Source organism: Malania oleifera, chromosome 5 (genome assembly GCF_029873635.1).
Source record: "Malania oleifera isolate guangnan ecotype guangnan chromosome 5, ASM2987363v1, whole genome shotgun sequence".
NCBI classification, from domain to species: Eukaryota; Viridiplantae; Streptophyta; class Magnoliopsida; order Santalales; family Ximeniaceae; genus Malania; species Malania oleifera.
Window position 1 is genome coordinate 34960974 of NC_080421.1, and position 21199 is coordinate 34982172.

Genomic DNA, 21199 nt, shown 5'->3' on the forward strand with positions numbered 1-21199 from the left:
ATATTGAAATGAAAATCCTGAAAATCCATGAATCTGATCACCCTCGTACAGGAAAGTGGGATAGAAGGCAGAGAAGAGGACAGAGCAGCATCGATCGATACAAAAGAAAATTTAAAGTCATATCCTACTATTTGCTTAAAACAAAAAACAAAACAAAACAAAAAAAAACAAACAAACAAACAAACAAAACAAAACAAAAAGAGTAGAAGTAAATATTGCTTCCTTTGAAAGGCATTATGAGATCCAAAAGCACCTCCAATTCAAAAGTATCCTTTTTCACTTTGGAAACAGGTTAGGGTAAAATTCTCGCCCAAGATCTTTTCTTGAAGAGAGACATGCATCTTATGTAAAGAAGATGAAGACACAATTTATCGCCTGAAACTTCACTGCAAACAGGTAAAAAATCTGTGGTACCTGATTTTTTTTTATGCTGCAACTCAACAGGGTCATTGCTAGAGATGATAAACAACTTTAAAATTCTGTAGAGGCTTGAGGCTCGTTTAGTTGTGGAAAACATTTTCCATTTTTCCTTTTGAGTTTTCCAAATAATTATAATAATTTCACCTTATTTTCTTTGTTTGCAAAAATCATATTAAAAAAGTTGAAAATAAAGAGTTGCTTAGTTGTGCAAAACAATTTTTCATTTTTCATTTTTAGATTTCAAAATAATTACAAAAAATATAAATTGCTTACATTTTTTTTTCTAAAGATTATATAATGCAATATTTGGGATAATGGACTTTGGCGCTTGGATTTTGATTTGTGTGGATTTTTAAAGAAAAAATAATTTTACACTATATCGAGTCATAATCCACATAAATCAAAGTCCAGATGCCCCTTCAAAGATTGCCTTTTTCACATGGGAAGCTACTCTTGGAAAAATCCTTACCATAGACAATCTTCAGAAAAAAGGTCTCCCTCTTGTCAATAGATGATTTTTATGTTTGGAGCAGGAGGGATTGATCGATCACATATCCTGCATTGTTCATGGACCAAGAAATTGTGGAACTTAGCCATCTCCATTGTAAATCAGAAATGGATCACTACAGCTACAGTGGGAGGTGAACTTTGAGGATGGGAAGGGATCAGATCTAATAAGGGAGAAGATCTGTCTCCCTCATTCCCCTTCTGGGTGGTGTGGAGAGAAAGGAACAGAAGAGCCTTTCAAGGGATTATCTCTCCTATTCAGGCTGTCATGGACCATCGGATGGCTATGATCTCTAGCTGGCATTCTGAGCTAGTTGAAAGGGACCCCTTTGTAATCCTTGATTTTCTTGATACTTTTCAGTAAGGGGTGTTTCTTTCTCGTTGTTTCTTTTGTACTTGGGTGCCATCCCCTTAATGCCTCGTTTCTATGATTATCAAAAAAACAAAAAACAAAAAACAAAAAAAACAAAATACATGTGCACTGAAATGCAGATTAAAAAATCAAAAAATCTAGAAAATAAAAAAAAAATCACTTTTCAATTTTTCTATATAAATTTAGAAAATGGAAAACAAGATGGAATTCTTTTTTGTACTTATTTGAAATATTAAAAACGGAAAATAAGACTACTAACTATTTCCACAAGCAAATAGGAACAGAACTTTTTATTATTGTTCATTTTTTTCCACAAATGTTGTAAAACTGAAAAAATTAGCCGATTCTTTTCTGTAAATCCTTGAAAATTAAAATGGAAAATGAAATTTGCTTTCCACAACTAAACGAGCCCTTAATTTTGTAGGCAAAAGGATAAGGATCTCAAGGATGTCGTCATACTTGCCATCTTCAGGATTTTGTGTGGAAAGAGAGAAATGCAAGGGCACAGGAAGGGAAAGAAATTTTTCTGAAGAATATCATATCATTTTGGATTACGACCTTGCATTTTATGGCCAAAAGGAGATGTTGGAAAAAATTTTGACTCCTTTTTGTGGAGAACAAGTCATTTTTTTGTTATTTTCGTTTCTGTTATACATGGGTGACTCCCCCATTGGAGTCTAATTGCACTACAACTCCATACTTCATCCATAAAAGTGGGGCAGAAAAGCTTTCAAAGGTTTGTGCGGCCAATAGAATCCAATCTCATTTTTCAACCTTGAAGGAGCGACATTCTTTTGGATCAATAGTAGGGTTGCTCCTTTGTCACCGGTTGATCACGGGGAGTCCAAGGAAACAGCCTCTCTGCATTAAAGCAGGGTAAAGCTGTGTATATTGCAATGACACTCCCCTTACCCTGGCAAAGCGGGGAGCCATGTTGCCTGAGGACACCCTAAGGAACGACATTCTTAACCTCAATTGAAAATCAAGGAGGGGAAGACAAAAGAAAGAATGATTTCTACATCTTTCAAAAACACTGGTTCCCTCAAATCTTTGGTCACTTTAGACTTGAAAATATAGTCTCCATTGTTTTTCCGTGATTGCAAATTTAATATATCTTCAGTAGAAGCTGGAAAATTCAAGAAATACTATATAATGTCCACTATAACTGTTAAGGAACAAGTAACAAAAAGAAAATGTTAAAGTTGAAATATGGTTAAAATGACATGTGTTATACAAGTCCAAGAAAAGTACCTTTCTGAAGCACAGCATGATTCTTCAAAAAGGTAAATCGACACTATCCTACAGTCTACAAGCAGCTCGCCTACAAAAATAAATAAATAAACAAATAAATAAGCAAGGATCATAAAATCAAGCATAAAATGCTTCAAACCAGCAGAATTTGGACACCCAAATTTATGTACCATAAGTTCATTTGAACAAGTAAACTACAAATCTGATACAATACTAGGGATAAAAATATGTCAACTGCATATTAACATCCAACCTTTTATGAGCTTTCTCATCATTCTAGAGTTGTACATGTCTTTGGTTATTTGTAGCCATAAAGCAATGCAGTGTATATAACTTCATCAATAGCTGCTACTCTCCAGTGTTATGGACTTAACTTTTTTTTTCTCCCTTTCCTCAATGGCAAAACCTATTTGTCAAGGCATTATAAATCACAGCATCCAGGATAATTCCATTTCTGAATAGCTCACTAAACAGCTGTGATTTTCACATTACACCATTTATAGTTGTCAAGGCAGTATGAATGATGGCGTCAAGGCATTTTCATTTCTGGCCATCTCACCAAGAAGAATACCTAACTGTTTCAGATTACATGATTTAGAGTGCCCCATAAATCAGCATTGGTATATAAGTTTACACCCTACAATGACACTGCCTGCAACACGCCCCCACTAAAATCTATCTGATCTAACTCAAAATGACTGGCCCATTGTACATCAGGCAATGTTAACAACAACCCTTCTGCTCTTGCATGATCCAAAGAGCAAGCATATACATCATCAACAAGACCAATGTTGCACTTTACATTTATTAGAAATTAGAGAAAAACATGTGACACAACTTTTAACCATATAAGCTTGAATTATTGGCCATGAAAGGAACGTCAACCATGGTAATGGAATTATTACATATGCATTATTGTGCCATCTATGTTTGGTTACTGGAAAGGAATGAAGATTGGAATAGAATCAATAATTGAAAGGAATTAAGGCTGGGATGGAATCAAGGCAGGACTGCAATGCAATTACTACATCCGGTTGTAAATGCAGAATAATGGTCGGAATCACAGTTCTCATTCCTTTTCAATGTTTGATCTGCTTGCTTGATTACAAGTATAGAATGGAAAAACAAAAGGGGAAAAAAAAAAAAGCCAGTTTTCCAAAATTACCCCAAACTAAAATTGTCTAAACTTTAAACTTTAAGCTTCTGATACAGTCCCAAAAAAAAAGGAACTATTTCATGTAAAGGAAAAATATACAATACCTTGCATATTAAATAAAAATGATAAAAAAATCCTTTCAAACAGGCACTTGTTAATCATTATTTTAGCCATTTAACATTGTATTATTGCTGTGTTAGCAAGTGTGAGTTAGTAGAGGTATTATGGTCATTGTAATGTACTCAGCATATACTATTAATAGAGGAAGGGGCCTATCATTGTCATTAGGTCTTCCAATTTACCCAATACTTCAACATGGTATCAGAGCGAGATCAGACCTAAACCCTAACCACGTAGCTAGTGCCAAACCAAACCCTTAACCTCATAATCAAATCTTCCACTATAGGAGGATTGTCAACACCACCAAAGACCAAAAACAACTCCAGAAATCACCAGAAAACCACAGTGGTCACTGGAGAACTCCTGGTCACCATTTCAGAATCTCAAGAAACACTTAAGATTTTGCAAAACCAACCCCATATATAGTTACAAACAATGCCGATCTGCAAACCCACTGAAATTTCATCACTGGAGGAGCAGCCATGCACCCCCACATGCTGGACAAGAGCTGCTAGCTCCGATGCCACAGGACAGCACGTGAGAGCTCATTCAGCACAGTTTATGCTCCTATTTCATCCAAAATACCTTGAATACCTCCATACTCCATGATATCAAGTTGCATCGAAACTTTTTTAGTTGGTTACTCGGGCACTTTGTTAATGGTTGTTCGACACCAAGGGTTGCATGTTAGCTTCTTGGGGCTGTGTCAATGTTATGCTAGTTTGTTGGTGACTTGTGTATGATCATTTCAGCTGTTCACTTGTTTGTGGCTGTTTATTTTTCTGGGCATTGACCTTGATCATTTTTGGTCTCATTTGTGAGTGTTGTGATGGAGTCCATGAATCCCGAAAGTATGTTTCCTTCATCATTGCCATAGATAACAACCAAGAACTTGGATGGAAAGAATTATGTGTCATGGTCTGAGGCTGTCAAGATCTATTTGATAGGGTTAGGTAAATTTAAACACTTGTTCCAATCCGGGCCTCTTGACCAACAAAAAGAAAAGCTGTATGGATTCAGAAAGATGCATTGCCCGTCTCCCTATTGTGGAACTTGATGGAACCCCAAGTTGCACAAATGAGCATGCATTTAGATGTAAACAAGGAGATTTACAATTATGCCAAGCTTTTATATTCCAATAACATTACACGTATGTACGATTTATCCCAAAAATACTTTCAGTTACAACTAGAAGACAACAGTGTCAAATAGTACCTTCTAGAGATGATGCGAATCTATGAGGAACTTAACATCATGCAACTAATAACTACTAATACCCATGAGATGCAAAAGTAGAGGCAGCAGATGACAATCCTTCAAGTCCTAGCTAGTTTGGAACCCGAATTCGAGGCAATCTCAGATCCTTGGTAGTGCGAGTGCCATAATTTGCATTGATATTTATTCACGCATCCTTCATGCTTCCTCCAACATACATTCCTTAGCCCCTGGGTCTGAGAAGACTGCTTTTGTTAAACAAGGTGATTTTGGATTTCCAAGTAGTCACAAAAATTCTCAGGGTGGTTCTTCAACCGTACAAGTGGTTGCGGTGGAAAGGATGGATATGGTAGAGGTCCCCTTGCAAGTGCACTAATTGTGGACAAGGAGGTCATAACATTGGGCAGTGTTGAGATATTCACAGTAAGCCACCACACATCATCAATGCAACCACGACAAATTCCACTCTTAGCATACTATATCTATGTCAAAGGAAGAGTATTCCAAGCTCCAGCAATACCAAGCATCCGAGCAAACTTCTCTTCCTATCGCACTTCTTACTCATATAGGTAACCATACAGCTTCCCTATTGTCCAGCATTTCTCGCACTAGTCCTTGGGTCATATATTCAGACACTACTGACCACATGACAGGTAAAGCCAATTCCTTTCGCACCTTCCAATATTCCAAAGATGACCTGTTACTCTCCTCACTCTTCTCCTTTTCTCTTCCTCTTCTTCCTTCTCTTCTTCTACTTTCTTCTCTGTTTCTGATCTCCTGTTCCGTCCATAATTCCCTGCTGCTCAGCAGCAGTCTGCCCTCTTCTTCTTGTTTGTTTCTCTTCTCCTTCACTTCCTCTTCTTTCTTCTCTGTTCTGTAACCTCTCCTTCTCCTCTCTTGTTCTTTTTCTTCTTCCAAAAAGCAGTTCTGCAGTTTCAGAACTTTTCAGAAAATTTCAGCCGCATCCCCATTCTTTCAAACACCACCTTCCAGCCACCATCCTGCAACACCACCCATACCACCAAAAACAGCAACCCACCCCCCGCAGAAAAACCCTTCCCCTCAAAATTTCATTGCCATCTGATCATCAGAGGACCCCCACATGCCGGCCAAACTTCTCCAGCCACCAACCCCTTCAAAAAATCCACCATTGCAGGAGTTCTTTTGACATACAGCCACCAGCACTGTATTCCCCCACCCCTGATCTACCCTCGCCTGAAAAGTCATCACCAGAGCACCATTGCCAGTGCCCCATGCGCCGGCAACTGCAAGTGAGAGTGCCTGCCTGCATCTCCTGTTTCCAGTCTCACAAGAACTTGCCCAGCCACGATATTGTGGATTTTCTCTGTGATATTTTGAGCGGCAAGAATATATTTTGATTGTGAACACAATATAATGCAAGCATATGTGATAATTTTTGGCACAGAACCCTAGAAATTGTCACTCCAGCGAAAAAAATCAGGTCATGTTGCTGTAATTTGTGAGTTTTCTTTGTGAATTTGTTTCATTTCAGCAGGACAATCAATATCAAGGTGAAGTGAAGATAGTTTTTGAGAAATTGGGAGTAAGGCTTGTGGAAAATTGTGTTGGGAGGGTTGTTGGCGATATCTATGTTGCAGCATATATATCCATAAATTCAACCACATGTTGACAAATTATAGGAAAAAGGAATGCCATTTATCATACCGTGGGCACAATTTCAAGCTCTTCAACACCTTTCTCAAATGTGGAGAAAGGTTCGTCTCAAAATCATTATTGATAGAAGATGTCCAATGAATTTGGTTTCTATAAATGTAGTCACTCGAATGCAGCTCATCTGGAACCTCACCGAGAGCCCTATGAGATGTTTTGGGTTGATTACTCTATTGTACATGTTTATGAAAGATGTTTGGTTCCCATCCAAATGGGTGAATATTTGGCAAATATTTGGTGTGATATCCTAACTATGAAGATTGGCCACGTACTCCTTGGTTCTCCTTTGTTGGATGATTTAGGTGTGACTCAAGGACATGAGAACACATGTCTTTCACTATATTGGGAAGAAAATCGTTTTGAAGTCCGCTCTACCAATGAACCAAGACAAAGAATCAGTCACAAATACTCAGCTTGAAGACAATACAAGGAAGGAAATGAATGTGTTTGAAGACATCCAAAGTCCATCAAACATTCCTATTGTAGGGTTTGTCATTCCCGATGTGCTTATTGATGCCAACTCTCAATTCAAGTCTATGATGCTACCAAAGGATTGCGGTTTCTTGTAACACTCAAGTGCTGGCTTTCGAAGAATCCAAGTTTGCTTCTCCGTTTTGATCCTCCAACATTTCAAAATTCGAGGCCGAATTTTTTCTAACTGGGGCAGAATTGATGTAGGACAAGAAGCAAGACCTTGGGAGGATCCTTGCTCAAGAATAATTAAGAAGAGTAGGGTTAAGGAATTATTATGTGTGTTTAGTATTAATTAGTATAATATTATGTGTATTTGGGGGTTGTTTGTTGTTGGCCTTACAAGGCTTAAAATCTTGTTATTTAGTTTTCATGTTAACAAACAAGTGGAACTTAACATATTTGTGTGAGTAATGATTTCAGGGCTCATATATGAGAAAGCAAGGTCAAAGTACTCACAAGGATCAAATGAAGCTTAAAAGAGTTAAAGCATGGATTTAAAGATGATTTAAATAAAGTTTGAAGATTATGAGAGCATGCATATTAAAGTGAACTTGCTATAAGCCTAAAGTACATTGAAAGCTTGAAGAAAAGATGGACTTAAAGCAAAGACAAAGCATGAAGACTTCAAGAGTTGAAGGAATCTTAAGAAAGCTTTATGTAAGTACTTCATTCGATTTCAATATGGATACAAGAAGCTCTTAGGTTAATTTATTAGACCTAGAAACCTTTTAACATACTTGGAAAATATTTTTATAAGGTCAAAAATTGTTTCAAAAAGGTTAGAATCATTTTTGGAATGAAAAACACCAAAAAGAGGATTTTCCAATTGCTATCATTTTTCATACATCCGCATTGAGGTGCAATTTTCTCTATCAAAAACTCCTTATTTTAAAAAATATTCAACATGAAAGTTGTAGTATTTTCTCTTAGCTTTCTTTTGACACCAAGCTAATTTGGAGTTGAATAGAAAAAATTATGACCAAAACACTGAAGCGGAGTCGAAGCTGTCAGCCAACTGAACACTGTTCATGGCGGAACATCAGAAGACTGAACTGGACACTTCGGTCGTCTGACCATTGACCTCGGTCGTCTGAAGAATATCTTTAGTTGACTGAAGATTAAGTTCAGTCATCTGAAGTTTTTGCTGAAATTTTTCTAACGAAGCAGAACCACCTCAGACAACTGAACTTGAAAGTTCAGACGTCTGAACACTGTTAACGGTCATATTTTTTAAAAGTTTTTAAATTCAAACTTATATTTCTTGTGCTCCAAACTTTCTATAAACTTGAGGGACACTTCAAGACACTTGGGGAACACGAAATAGAGTTGATTTATCATCTATAAATAACCTCCCAAGGCTAAGGATTAAATACACCAAGAAAATACAGAAAACAAGTTTTCTTGCTCTCAAATCTCCCAATTCTCTCAAAGCTCTCTTGTGCAATCAGTTTCTAAGTTTCACTACTGAGATTTGTTGTGAATTTATCAAAAAAATTCTGAGTCTACTCTTAATTCTTTCAACCTAGAAAGAAGGCTTACGATGATATCTTCTTGAGCTTCATATTTCATATTGTGAATTTGTTTGAAGTATATTAGTTTTTAACTTGTACTAATTAGCTCTTTGTGTGAGCATTCTTTGTACATCTATTTGAATTGTATCTTGTAGATTGACGATTCCAAGGATTGTTTGGATCGTTGGCTAAGCAAGGGGATATTGCTTAGAGAGGCGGGCTCTAGCCTAGTTAAGGAGTGACCGGATGAGGAGATATCGTTTGGAGAAAGCGGACTCTAGCCTTAACTAAGGAATGTTGTAAAGGTATTGTTCCGCCCGTCAAAAGAACAGGTTTAGTGAATCCTTTGGTGGTTTGCCAAAGGCGAGGACGTAGACTAGGTATAAGCCGAACCTCGTAAAAATCTCTGTCTCACTCTCTCTTTCCCTTACTTTTTATTTTCAGCATATTTAAATTGTGTGGATGGTTTAATTGATAATCATATATACTACGCAATATAGAAATCAAGTAAACTTGAAGTCTAATTTTGATTTGGGTTGCGGAAACCGAAAGGGAGTACGTTGGTTATACCATATCTTGCGGAAACCATACAGGAGTACGTTACTTAGTTAAACAGCCCAAGGATAAATTAACTAAGAGTTTAGTTGAGTTCTGAATAATTGAGAAGAGTGTAGATATTGTGTTGATTGGATGTTATATTGCACATCATATTGAAGAAGCAAAACCATCAATACAGGGCTTTATATCAGCAAGTACAAATTTCATATATACAGGGCTTATATAAACAAACAAACTATTTTAAGTGCTTATATTGCCAAAGTGGTGTATGTGTTAATTTTGGTTTGGTTGTTTACTTTCAATTTGTGATTGATTGGATTGGATGATTACTTACTTGAATGTTTGAATGATTATGTTGTTGTGGATTGAATTAAGAAATAAGCTTTTGCTGAAAGTCTGAAAAATCAAAAAGTTAAGAATTGGTTAAAAAGAAGTTTAAGGATTCTTAAAAAGAATTAAAAGAAATTTTTAAAATCCAATTCACCCCCCCCCCCCTCTTGGGACTAAACCTTGCTTTTCATTTGTGATATTTGTGTAAGGTAGAGATATGTTTGTAATGTAATGTAATGTAGTTTTAGGGGTTTATGTGTAATTTATGTAAAGAGGCTTTCTTATAAATAGTGTGTGAAAGCCATGATGTAGGCAGCTGTTGATGAGTTTGAATTGAATTGAACATGAGTTTTCCCCCAGTTATCTCCTTTATCCTCCCTTTCCTTCCTTCCTCTCTTCTAATTTCTCTATGGCTGCAGAACCTTGAGGCTGCCCCTGCATCACTATGTCAATTAGCAAGATTACAAAACCCTTGAATAGTTCAGTAACACTCATTTTTTTCACAATCAAGTGTTGAAGAAAAGGAAGACAATTGGCGATGGACATTAGGCTGGTGGACCTTACTAATTTGAGTTGCTATCTTTTCCTACTGCCTGCACAGCCACTCTAAATCCATTGTCGCCTAGGTCATCCTTCATTAAACAAGCCAAAAAAAAACTAGTTTCTACTTAAAGTTTTGTGTCTAGTCATGGAGTGTGAGTCTTTCCGGTCATAAAAAATACATTTTATGGCATGTGGATCCAACTTGCATCATTTTTTTTGTTTCCACCACTGTTACCTTCTTGAGTCTGCAGCATACTATTCTCATTCCTTTAGCCCCTTCTGACCTCGATGCGTCCCTTTTCCATATTTTGACTTATTATATCAGCCAGTCATCCACCTACATCTTCATCTAGCTTGACTCCTTCTCATCGCCACAATCATCCTAATTTTCTAGTGTATATACACTATATATAATGTCAAGTCAAGGGCAGAGAACCTCCTCCAACTTCTACCACTATAACTTCAGTTTCCTTATCTGTGCGAGATGTTGATTTCCCATTGTTGTCTGAAAAGATAAATGCAACCATATACGAATCCAATTTCTAAATTTGTTTGCCATGATCTCTTGTCGCCCTCATATTACTATTTTGTTAATACTCTATTTCCATTGCTCTTTACTGAAGCCATATCTCATTCTGAGCAAAGGATTGCAATGGTTGAAGGGATGCATGTGTTTTAGAATAATGATACTTGGGAACATTTACCTCTTCTCGATAAGTCTGTGGTTGGTTGTCACTAAGTGTGTACCGTGAAAGTCAATCCTAATGGTTTTGCAGCTCATTAAAAGGCCCACTTTGTTGCTAAAGGATACACTCAGGTGCATAGTCTAGATTAGTTAGACACATTCTCCTTGGTTGCTAACCTTACCTCATTTTTCTTATCTCCTTAGCAGCCACTTGTCAATAACCTCTACATGAAGAATGCCTTCTTACATGGTAATAGTTAGGAGGAGGTCCATATGGAGCAACCAATGGGTTATGTTGCTCAAAAGGAATCACGATTACTGTGCTGGCTCCAAGAAATCATTGTATGGTCTAAAGCAATCTCCTTGAGCACCATTTTGTCAAATCAGTGTCATAGTACTTGAATTTGGCCTTCCGCAGTGTGTAGTTGGTCACTCTATTGCATTGCCATATTAGTTCCAATAAGATACTACTCATTGTATATGTGCATGATATTGTGATTGTCAAGGTATCCAATGCCTAAACTACAAACTAAATTTCATGGCAAGATTTAGGACATTGAAAAAATTCTAGGAAATTGAAGTATCCAGATCTCATGAAGGAACTGTTTTGTCACTAAGGAAGTATTTTCTTAACCTTTTAGATGAAATTGGGTGTTGGGATCCTAATAGTAGTGCCAGATGTCGATGATTTACTAGCTAACCCTAGACAATACCAGAGACCTATTCAAAAGTTGAATTATCTCACAATTACTTGATGAGATATATCTTTTGCAACAAGTGTTATGAGCTAGTTTCTTTATTCTCTATGAACCAGTCACTAGGATGCCATCATTCATGTCTTCAAATACCTCAAAAGTGCACTTGGAAGTGGTCTCTTATATCAGGATCATGATCACACTAATATTCAGGATATACATATGTAGATCAGACCAACTCACCTTCCAACACAAGAGATCCAAACCAAGGTACAGTTTTTTAATTGGTGCAAAGTCTAGTAACTTGGTATCTTGGAAGAGTAAGAAACAAGTTATGGTGGCCTAATTGAGTTCTAAGTCAAAATATCAATCCATGGCCCACATTACATGTGAACTTGTTTGGCTAGAGAACATATTGGAAGAACTTGGTTTTCCACATTCTCGACTTACGGAGTTGATTTGTGATAATCAAGCTACTATTCATACTGGCTCTAACCTAGTCTTCCGACAGACAAAAAGAATTGAAGTTGATTATCATATGACATCTATGAAGAAATATGCGCAATAGTTTTGCAAAAAGTCTTCGACCTTTTCTCGTAATTATAGTTCTTACTTTGGTAAAAGATTTTAGAATTTCTATGTTTATTTTTTTTATTTTTTTTTTTCTTTAGATACAGAAACTTTTATTAATGCAAAAAATAAGAAAAAACTACAAGAAAAAGGGACAAGCAATCCTTCTTTGCAACAAAAACAAAAGTAATAAAGAAACAAATAATCTGCCTTTGAATCCATTCGGATATCAGACAACAAAATACCCTTAAAAACCCCAAAAGAATAAGCCCAACATGCAGACAAAAACGAAGCTTTCTCCCAAATCAAATGCATTGGAGTCTTCTGATCTCCAATTATCCTGGCATTCCTTTCAAGCTTAAAAGTCCACAATATAGCAAGAAACACACAAAACCAAAACCTTTTCATTTTCTCTTCCTTCTGAAGTCCCAAAGTTGTATCGATATGAAATCATAAATAGTCTTCAGAGCCACCTAATCCTCGCCACTATAGGAAAACAAATTAGTCCACATCGCCCATGCACCTCACAATGTAGGAAGAAATGAGATTAGTCCCACTTTCCTTGCCACACATCAAATAGAAGTTAGGACTGAGAGCCTCATAAGGCCTCCTAATTAAAGCAAGTCATTTGTATTAATCCTATTGAGAGAAAATCCATATCAAACCTCGAATATTAAAAGGAACAACAAACTTCCACACTACTTTACCCAAATGAAAAGGACTGGGAATAATAGGTTTAGACAAATGAACAAAAAAATACGTTTGAAAAGAATAAACCCAAAGAGTCCCCAATCCAAAGCCTACTATTCCCCCTACTTTTGGGAATGAATGCACACTCATGCAAGTGAGCTCTTCAATCTCTCTCTTATTGGGTCTCCTAAAAAATGTAAGTCTTATGACACAAGAACCCTCTTAGAAAAATAAAATTCAGAAATGGGACATCATGCACAGATGAAAGTCTATGTAATCAAGGCACAAGGTATTCCAACGAGGTCTCACCCACCCAAATATCTTCCCAAAAGCAAACTCTACCCCCAAAACCAACAGAAAAACGAATGAGAGGAATGATACAGCCAGAAACTTGAGAGACAAATTTCCAAGGGCATGCATCAAAACCAATTCCACTCCCCTTAGCATCCCACTCATTCCCATGAATACCACACTTACTCTTAATTACTTTGTGCATAAGCAACCAAACTCTTAAGGGGAATCTCCATAACCATTTTCCTATCAAAGAAATGCTTTTAGAAACCAAAATACCAACGCACAGGCCTCCCTTAGATTTTGCTTTTGGTATTCAAATTAAAAGAATAATAAAGTAGGAGGAGGAAAACAAATAGTAGGGCAGGTGGACAATGAAATGAAGAGGGGAAGGAAGAAGACAATGGCAACAACCAAGAACCCCTAATGTAAAGAATGGCTTCTCGGCAAAGATATGGACCATGACAAATCGGTGATGGTGAGAAAATTCAATGGCAATTAATATATTGGACGCCGGGGTGTGTTTATGTGGGCATGGGTGTGGTGTGGGTGTGCATGAGGGTGGGTGGGTGAGTGTTGGTGGGGTATGCGTGTGGATGGGTGTTTTTGTGTGTGTGTGTGTGTGTGTGTGTGTGTAAGAGAGAGATGATGGCTTGCATTGAAAGAATAAAAAGAAGGGATGATAGAGCTAGAGCCTAGAGGTGTTCATAGAACTGACCAACCCGACTCAACCCAATCCAATCCAAACCACCTATGAAGAATGGTTTCAAAAGTGATTGAGATGGGTAGTGGATTATAATTCCATACAAACCAAACATGTGGGTTGGATGACGGATCGAGTGTGCAAACCACCCAACCCGACCCAAACCAAATATAATGGCAAAAAGGTAAAATAAAGAACAAAAAAAAAGGGAGTTGCATATTGAGGGTGTTGCGTTGAGGTTAAGGTTCTTAAGAGAAACTTTCTCCAATTCAATATCTATGTTTTTTTCAATAACAAAAGAAAATAAAATATAATTAATAGAAAGAGAATTTACAATGGGGAGAATGGGAAAACTCTCGAGACAAATTGAAACTCTCCAATATTAAACAAAAAGCATTAAAAAAACAAAAATAAAAGTAAAAAATCCCAAGAGAAAATCATCCAGTCAACGTGTTCCCCCAATCTCTTTGCAGCTCCTGAAAACTTGCCTCTTTAAAAAATCCATACCCGACACACCACAAAGAGACCAAATATTTTATTTTTTCCCAAACCAACATCTAATTAATTTTTCCCCCGAAAAATATCCAAGTATTACGTTCCATTCATAAACCCCATAATACTAAGAAAAAACCACACCATAAAGTTGTCCGGCCCTTTCTTCTACCAAAACCTGCAAAGGATGTTTCTAAAAGGTCTTCCACCGAGGGAGGACAAACCTAGCTTTCTCCCATAGCGCCAAAAACCATATTCCAAATACTCTAAGAAAGTTCACATTGCAAAAGAAGGTGAGATGTTGTCTTAGAGTTCTTGTAAGAAATCACACATACATTGGGAGAGAGAGCCTTCATAGGTCTCCTAATTTGCAACAAGTTATTGCTATTTATCTTATTAAGCACAACCAGCCAAGTGAAAGCCTTTATTTTAGAGAAACCTTAGCCTTCCAAATAGTGGAGTAAGAGAAAGAAGAGTTGGAACGAATCAAAAATTCAAAAATAGATTTGCAAGAAAATGCACCTGACTAGCCCAAAGACCAAGAATGAAAGTCCCTCCCCGAAGATTGATTACTTTGGCTCAATAAAGATAACAAGGATGACAACTCCATCACCTCCCTATCATTTATAGGTCTCCTAAAATGAAGATTCCAAGAAACCAAAGGACTACTCAATTTTGCAACAAAGAAAGAAATGTCTATATTTTGTTCAGAACTAAGATGAATTGGACGAAGGAAAAAAGTAGAAAACGGTGCATTTCCTAGCTAAAGGTCTTTCCAAAAACCGAATATAAGAACCCCTCCCCACCTCAAGTTCAATGTGAGGGATGAAAGAAGGATAAATGTAAGAAATGGACCTTCATGGACTTCCCAGAGAGCATCTTAAATTAGTATTGGTATCCCACCCATTCTCATCCAACCCAAACTTACTTCTTATTACTTTATACCAAAGGAACCATTCTTTCTGAGGGAAATTCCAAAGCCTTTTGGCTAGAACTTTATACCAAAGGAACCATTCTTCCTGAGGGAAATTCCATAGCCTTTTGGCTAGAAGAGTGGTGTCTTTAGACACCAACATGCCAAGACCCAAACCGCCCTCCTTTTTAGATCTACAAACCTCATTCCAACTCAATAAATGATCCCTATGACTCCCCCCACCGGACCACAAAAACTCTCTCATGATCCTCTCAAGCTTGCTAGCAATTTAATATCCATGTTTCGAGCCATTAGAAACTTAAGTCACTTGCATTTGTTTTGCAAAATTTCAATTTACACTAACACTTTTATATGTTATTTGGCTTCTTAAAGAAATAAAACTAAACCACCAACCTGATCCAGTCTACCCGAATATCAAACCAATCCAAACCACATCCCATATAGTTCGACTTAGGTTTGAGTTTCTTTCTCAAACCAACCTAATCAGTTTGGTTGGAAATTTGAGCTCATTCAGACCGAACTCGGCTCTTAAACTTCCACAAAACTGTCAAACTTTGATCAAAGATTCCACTTTTGCTATCCTTGAAATCAAAAAGGCTTTCAATTTCAATTTACTATTTTTCAATCAAAAGTTCCACACACCCAAAATTTATTGAAAAATTTGAATTTTTAACACAATTTGTCAACATTTTGGCTATGGAAAAACCTTGAAATTGAAGTTTAAGATTCTTAACAATCAAAAATGAAATATCAATCTTATCAAATTTGCTTTCTTTTGTGATTAACTACAACAATTTATGCAATTTATATCTAAATTAGTTGTATTTGCATATGAATTAATGGTTAACTAATTTATGGATCTCATTTATATTAATTGAAAACATTTAACACCAATATGCTGCCTTGATTAATGGACATGCCACAATAGACCACCACGATAGTTCAGTGAAGCAGAAAATTAATATATATAATATAATATATATATATATATACATATATATATATATATATATATTTTTACATATATATAAATAAGGGGAAAGAGGATGAAAATTCTGGAAACAGCAAAAGGAAGACTTTGCATTGGAGAAAACAATCAAAGAACAATGGATATGGGAGTAATTTTTAGGAGGTGGGGGAATAAAAAATTATTTTTTCTATCATATGAGTTCAATTTACCAGCCTCAAAAGTGAGTAATGAGAAAAATATTAGGGCCTATGTAGAGTGTAGCTGTGGAAGACAGTTTTCATTTTTCATTTTCAATTTTTCAATTAATTACATATATGTCACCTTGTTTTCTAGTCAGAGCCGGCTCTTCACAATATGGGGCCCTAGGCCAATGATTTAATCAAGGACCCTTAATATTTTCTTTTTCTTTCTTCGTTTTTCATATCCGGATTCATATTTTCTCATTGACATAATTAAATTTCAAAATTAACACTAACTATAAATTGACAAATTATGTAAACAAATAAAAAAAAATTTAATAAATCTATTGAAATAATAGATTGAAAAAATATAACCTGATTATTATTATTATTGCAAATCAATTGGCGAGCGAGGCTTTATAGATATCGGATTCTTGTCGGATACAATGCTCTAGCCTCAAAGCCTTCAAAATCTAAGAAAAAATAGAAAAAAAAAAAATTCAAAGTGAAAAGAATAGAAAAATAATGCACAAACATTGAAATCAAAATTAGGATTAATGAAAATTATAGAGAATCGGAGGCCCGAAGATGATGAACACAAGAGCCGGAGCAAAAATCATAGAGAGGCCGAGAGATGAGAGTGAGAAAGTGTGAGAGATGGAAAGATTTTTTTAGAGAGGCTAAGAGAAAGAGATGAGAGTAATAGATAGTTAGAAACATAATAAGTTCTTAGTTGGGAAGTCAATGAGACTTGAAAAAAAAAAAAAAATTTAAATTGCATTTATTTTACATTTTAAAATACAATTTCATTTATTTATTAGTTGAGAAGTCAATGTATGGGAAGAGAGCATAATAAATAATGTTAACATTATTTAATTAAAAAAAATATTGGGGCCCCAAAAATATATTATTATATTAAAAAAAATTTGGGGGCCCCAAGGCGAACACCTCAACCGCCTAATGGTTAGGCCGGCCCTGTTTCTAGTTCTTCAACATTTGTATAAGAAAGTTGAAAATCTTGCTAGTTTTCCAAGTTCTCCATATAAATTTTGGAAAGCTGGAAAACAAGATGGCATTTTTGTATTAAATAAAAAAATGAAATTAAAAAAAAAAAATTGTTTTTCACAACTAGATAGACCCGCCATCAACAGAGATCAACTATGTACTATCAAGATAGGCTAGTTGCAACAAGAAAATAAAAACAGGTAATGCTCCAACAGCTGGATGTTGAAAATAGAACGAGAAAGAAGAGATATTGCAGAACATAAATACCTACTTTATACAAGCCTCTTCCCATGATTCTTGAAAAGAGAAGGTTAGATGATGCCTTCCTAGAAGGGTCTACAAACAGCTCGCCTGAGAAAAGATAAAAGGAAGAGAGAGAGAAAGAGAAATGTAAACCACACATATATGTAACTAAGAACACCAAAGTACATGAATTACCAAAATTTAATGAATCTTTCTTCAAACAACTTGATCGCAGATCTGAAATGTTGTGAGAGAAAAATAGTCATGTACAGATAAAGAAACGAACCTTTTATAGTTTCATGATCATTCTTGAGTTGTAATTGTTGATGGAAACTGCCATCCATGAATCAAAGTGGTGTAAGTAACCTCATCAGGAGTTACACCCCTCTGGGACATGCAATCACTCATTTTAAAGGCTTCTTCTACCATCTTTTCCTTGCAAAACCCATTCGTCAAGGTATTATAAGTGACAGCATCTGGGACAATTCCATTTTGAATCATCTCACCAAGAAGCTTAACTGCTTCTTTCATATCACCCAACTTACAATACCCATTGATCATAACAGTGTAAGTAATATTATTTGGATGTATGCCAAAAGAAGACATTTCCTTCAAGACATTCCCCACTTTATCCATCTGACCTAACTTGCAATAGCCACCAATTAGGGCAGTATAGCAGACAACATTTGGCAGCAAACCCTCTATTCTCATTTCATGAAAAAGATGTTTGGCATCATCAACACGGCCAATGTTGCAAAGTCCATGTATTAGAGAAGAATATGTAGCAGAAGTTGGCAGGATGCCCTTGCTTTTCATGTCATCACGTAGTCCAAAAGCCCCAATCATATTCCCATTCCGACAGTATGCATTTATAAGTGAATTATAAACAAAAGTATTCAGCTCCAGATTCTGAGTGACCAACTCATTGAAGAGATTTTCCCCCTCTTCAATTTTGTCCGCTTTACAGTATCCATCTATCATAACCCCATATGTGTAAACATTAGGAGTCATACCACTTCTTTTGCACTCATTCCAGAGCTTCAAGGCTTCGTCTATTTTACCTATACTACACAGCCCATGTATTAACAAATTGTAAGTAAAGATGTCAGGTTCAATTCCTCTCCTAACCATCTCTTCCCTCAGCTTAAAACCCTCTTGCACTTTCCCCTCACTGCAACACCCTGATATAAGGGTGTTGTATGTGATCCTATCCAATGGCAAACCCCTCCCTAGCATCTCCTTGAGAAGCCTAACAGCCTCTACCATATTGCCTGCCTTACAAAGTCCATGAATTAGAGCATTTGATGTCATAGTATTGACTGCAAATCCAATCTCCAACAGCTTAAACCAAAGTTTAACTGCCTCCAAATGTTTGCCATCCTTACATAGCCCACTGACTAATATGGTCAGCAAACTATCATTGGGCTTCAGACTTCTCAATAGCATCTCCCAAATAAGACAAAGTGCAGAGTCCAATTTAGAATTCATGCAAAGCCAATTAATAACTGAAGTGAAAGCACCCTGATTTACAGATAATCTTCTCACCAGCATCTCCTCCAAAACTTGCTCTGCTTGTTCCATCTGGCCATTCTTGCAAAAACCTTGTATAAGCAAATTTAATGTAACTGAGTTTGGGTGAAGCCCCTTGGACACCATATCATCCCTTACCTTCAATCCTGCCTCAATATTTCCCATTCTAAAATACCCATCAATCAACGTGTTATAAACTACCTCATTAGGGACAAATGCCCTAGATGACATTTCCTTCAAAACATTATTAGCTTCGTCAAATTTCTCTAATTTCATCAAACCATTAATAAGAATACTGTATGTTATAAGACTAGGATTCACACCATTCTTCAACATCTTCTCCTTAAACCGAAAAGCTTCATCTATCCTGCCCCTCTTGCAGAGCCCATGAATAAGATTATTGTAAGTCACAACATTGGGAGAAACACCCAACCCTTCCATTTTCAAAAACAACTGCATTGCTTTTTCAACCTTCCCTCCCCTACAATATGCATTAATAGCAGTAGTAAACAAGTAAACATCTGGAGAAACACCTTGAAGCATAATCTCAAAAACCTCATAACTCTTGTTGAACTCATTTGCCCTCACTAAAGAATTCAGAAGAAAAGTCAATGTCTTCAAAGATGGAAACATTGCCTTATCTGCCAATGACCGAAACACATCCACAGCAAGGACAAACCCCGCATCCTTAAATTGGGTACAATAAACGTGAACCAACAAATCAAATGTTCGAACCCCAAGAGCCGACTCTGACATGTCATTTAAATCTGCCATAGCAACGGCTATCTCAATATGACGATTTTTGGGGTTTGCAAACAAAACAGGCAGCTTCCTATCGATCACACGAATCAAAAGCAATCTCGCAGGCGCATCAAGATTAGAAAATATGAGCAAACGAATCAAAAGAGAATAAGATCTAATGGTGAATCGAAACCTATATGATTCAGACGCGAAATAAAAGAAATTCAAAGCAGTTTTTGGGTTCACCGTTGATCGATTAGTATAGAAAAGCCCATCGAACTGATGAGGACACAAATGGGGTATTATATCTGTACATTTAGAGGAATCCAAAATTGGGTTTGAGAGAATTGAAGTTATCCGGCTAAGGAGACTCTTATCCAACGGCTTTAGTTGGTTCTTTGGAAGCAATGGCGGCTGCGTGTGGGCTGGTTCGTGTTCTTGCGGTCGTTCGGGCTGTTGTTGGAAGGTAGAAGTGACGCAGGTTAAGGGGCGCGTAACTGAATAGAAGATGAGGGTTGGTTTGGCGATAGTGAGCCTTCGCAAATCCATAGACGAATGCATATACACTAAACAGAAAATATTGTGGCTCTAAGGCGTCTGCAAATGCCCTTTAGAGTGGAAGAGGCTCGGTTTGCCGCGGTGGTGGCGGCAACGACGGCGGCGGTGGAAATGGTGCCATGAGTTACGTTACAAGTTGAGAAAAGAGAAGGAAAGGCAGAGAGAGAGAGAGAGAGAGAAACGGCCTCGCGCTTCAGAATCCTGTTTCAGACTTCGGAGCAGAAGGCGAAGGAGAAATGAGGGTTCAGGTCAGGGGGAGAGAGAGTAGTCTTGCAAATTGCAGCGTGGGCCAGTGGCGGGTCAGGTCGAGGTAGCCCCAGACGGGCCTAAACTAAGAATTGTTGTGGGCTAAGCCCGCGAAACCAGATGGTCATGGCCCAAATTGAAGAACCACCAAACCTATTTTTGGAATGGAAAATAAAAAGGATAAAATTCATCTACATCCTTTTCATTCTTTACTTTTTAAAAATATTATATAATGTTTTTAAATTTTTAAAATTATCATAAATTTTTTAAAAACTTTAATTTTATTGACAAAATAAATCTTTCGACTGCTAATCAACCATTAAATTTAGTAAAAAATAAATAAAGCTTATTTTTAATAAAATGAAAATTTTACCCTTTTACTCAATTTTAATAAGATAAATTAAAAAATGATATTAATTTCATAAATTAAGTTAAAAAAATTAGTTAATTAATTGCAATATATTTTGAAAATTAAACTTATAAATGAACCCAATAGTAGATGAGCCAATCATTAATA

General features: G+C 36.6%; 1 protein-coding gene across 30 annotated transcripts in view; it reads right to left on the minus strand.

The window, feature by feature from the left end:
- The window catches only part of LOC131155411 (pentatricopeptide repeat-containing protein At4g19440, chloroplastic), a 40979-nt gene extending 20271 nt beyond the window's left edge, over positions 1-20708 (minus strand). For 14 of the 30 annotated variants that reach the window (XM_058108521.1, XM_058108520.1, XM_058108518.1 and 11 more), the window contains exons 1-4: positions 17894-20668; positions 17636-17715; positions 16735-16832; positions 2552-2621 (exon numbers count right to left, since the gene is read on the minus strand). In XM_058108521.1, the coding sequence (XP_057964504.1) occupies positions 17911-20439 (2529 nt within the window). In that variant the 5' untranslated portion in view covers positions 20440-20668 and the 3' untranslated portion in view covers positions 2552-2621; positions 16735-16832; positions 17636-17715; positions 17894-17910. Of the gene's footprint in view, positions 1-2551; positions 2622-16734; positions 16833-17635; positions 17716-17893 lie in introns of all 30 variants that reach the window. The other 16 variants (XM_058108519.1, XM_058108530.1, XM_058108517.1 and 13 more) reach the window with 4 other exon arrangements.
- Between the last annotated feature and the right edge of the window lie 491 nt (positions 20709-21199).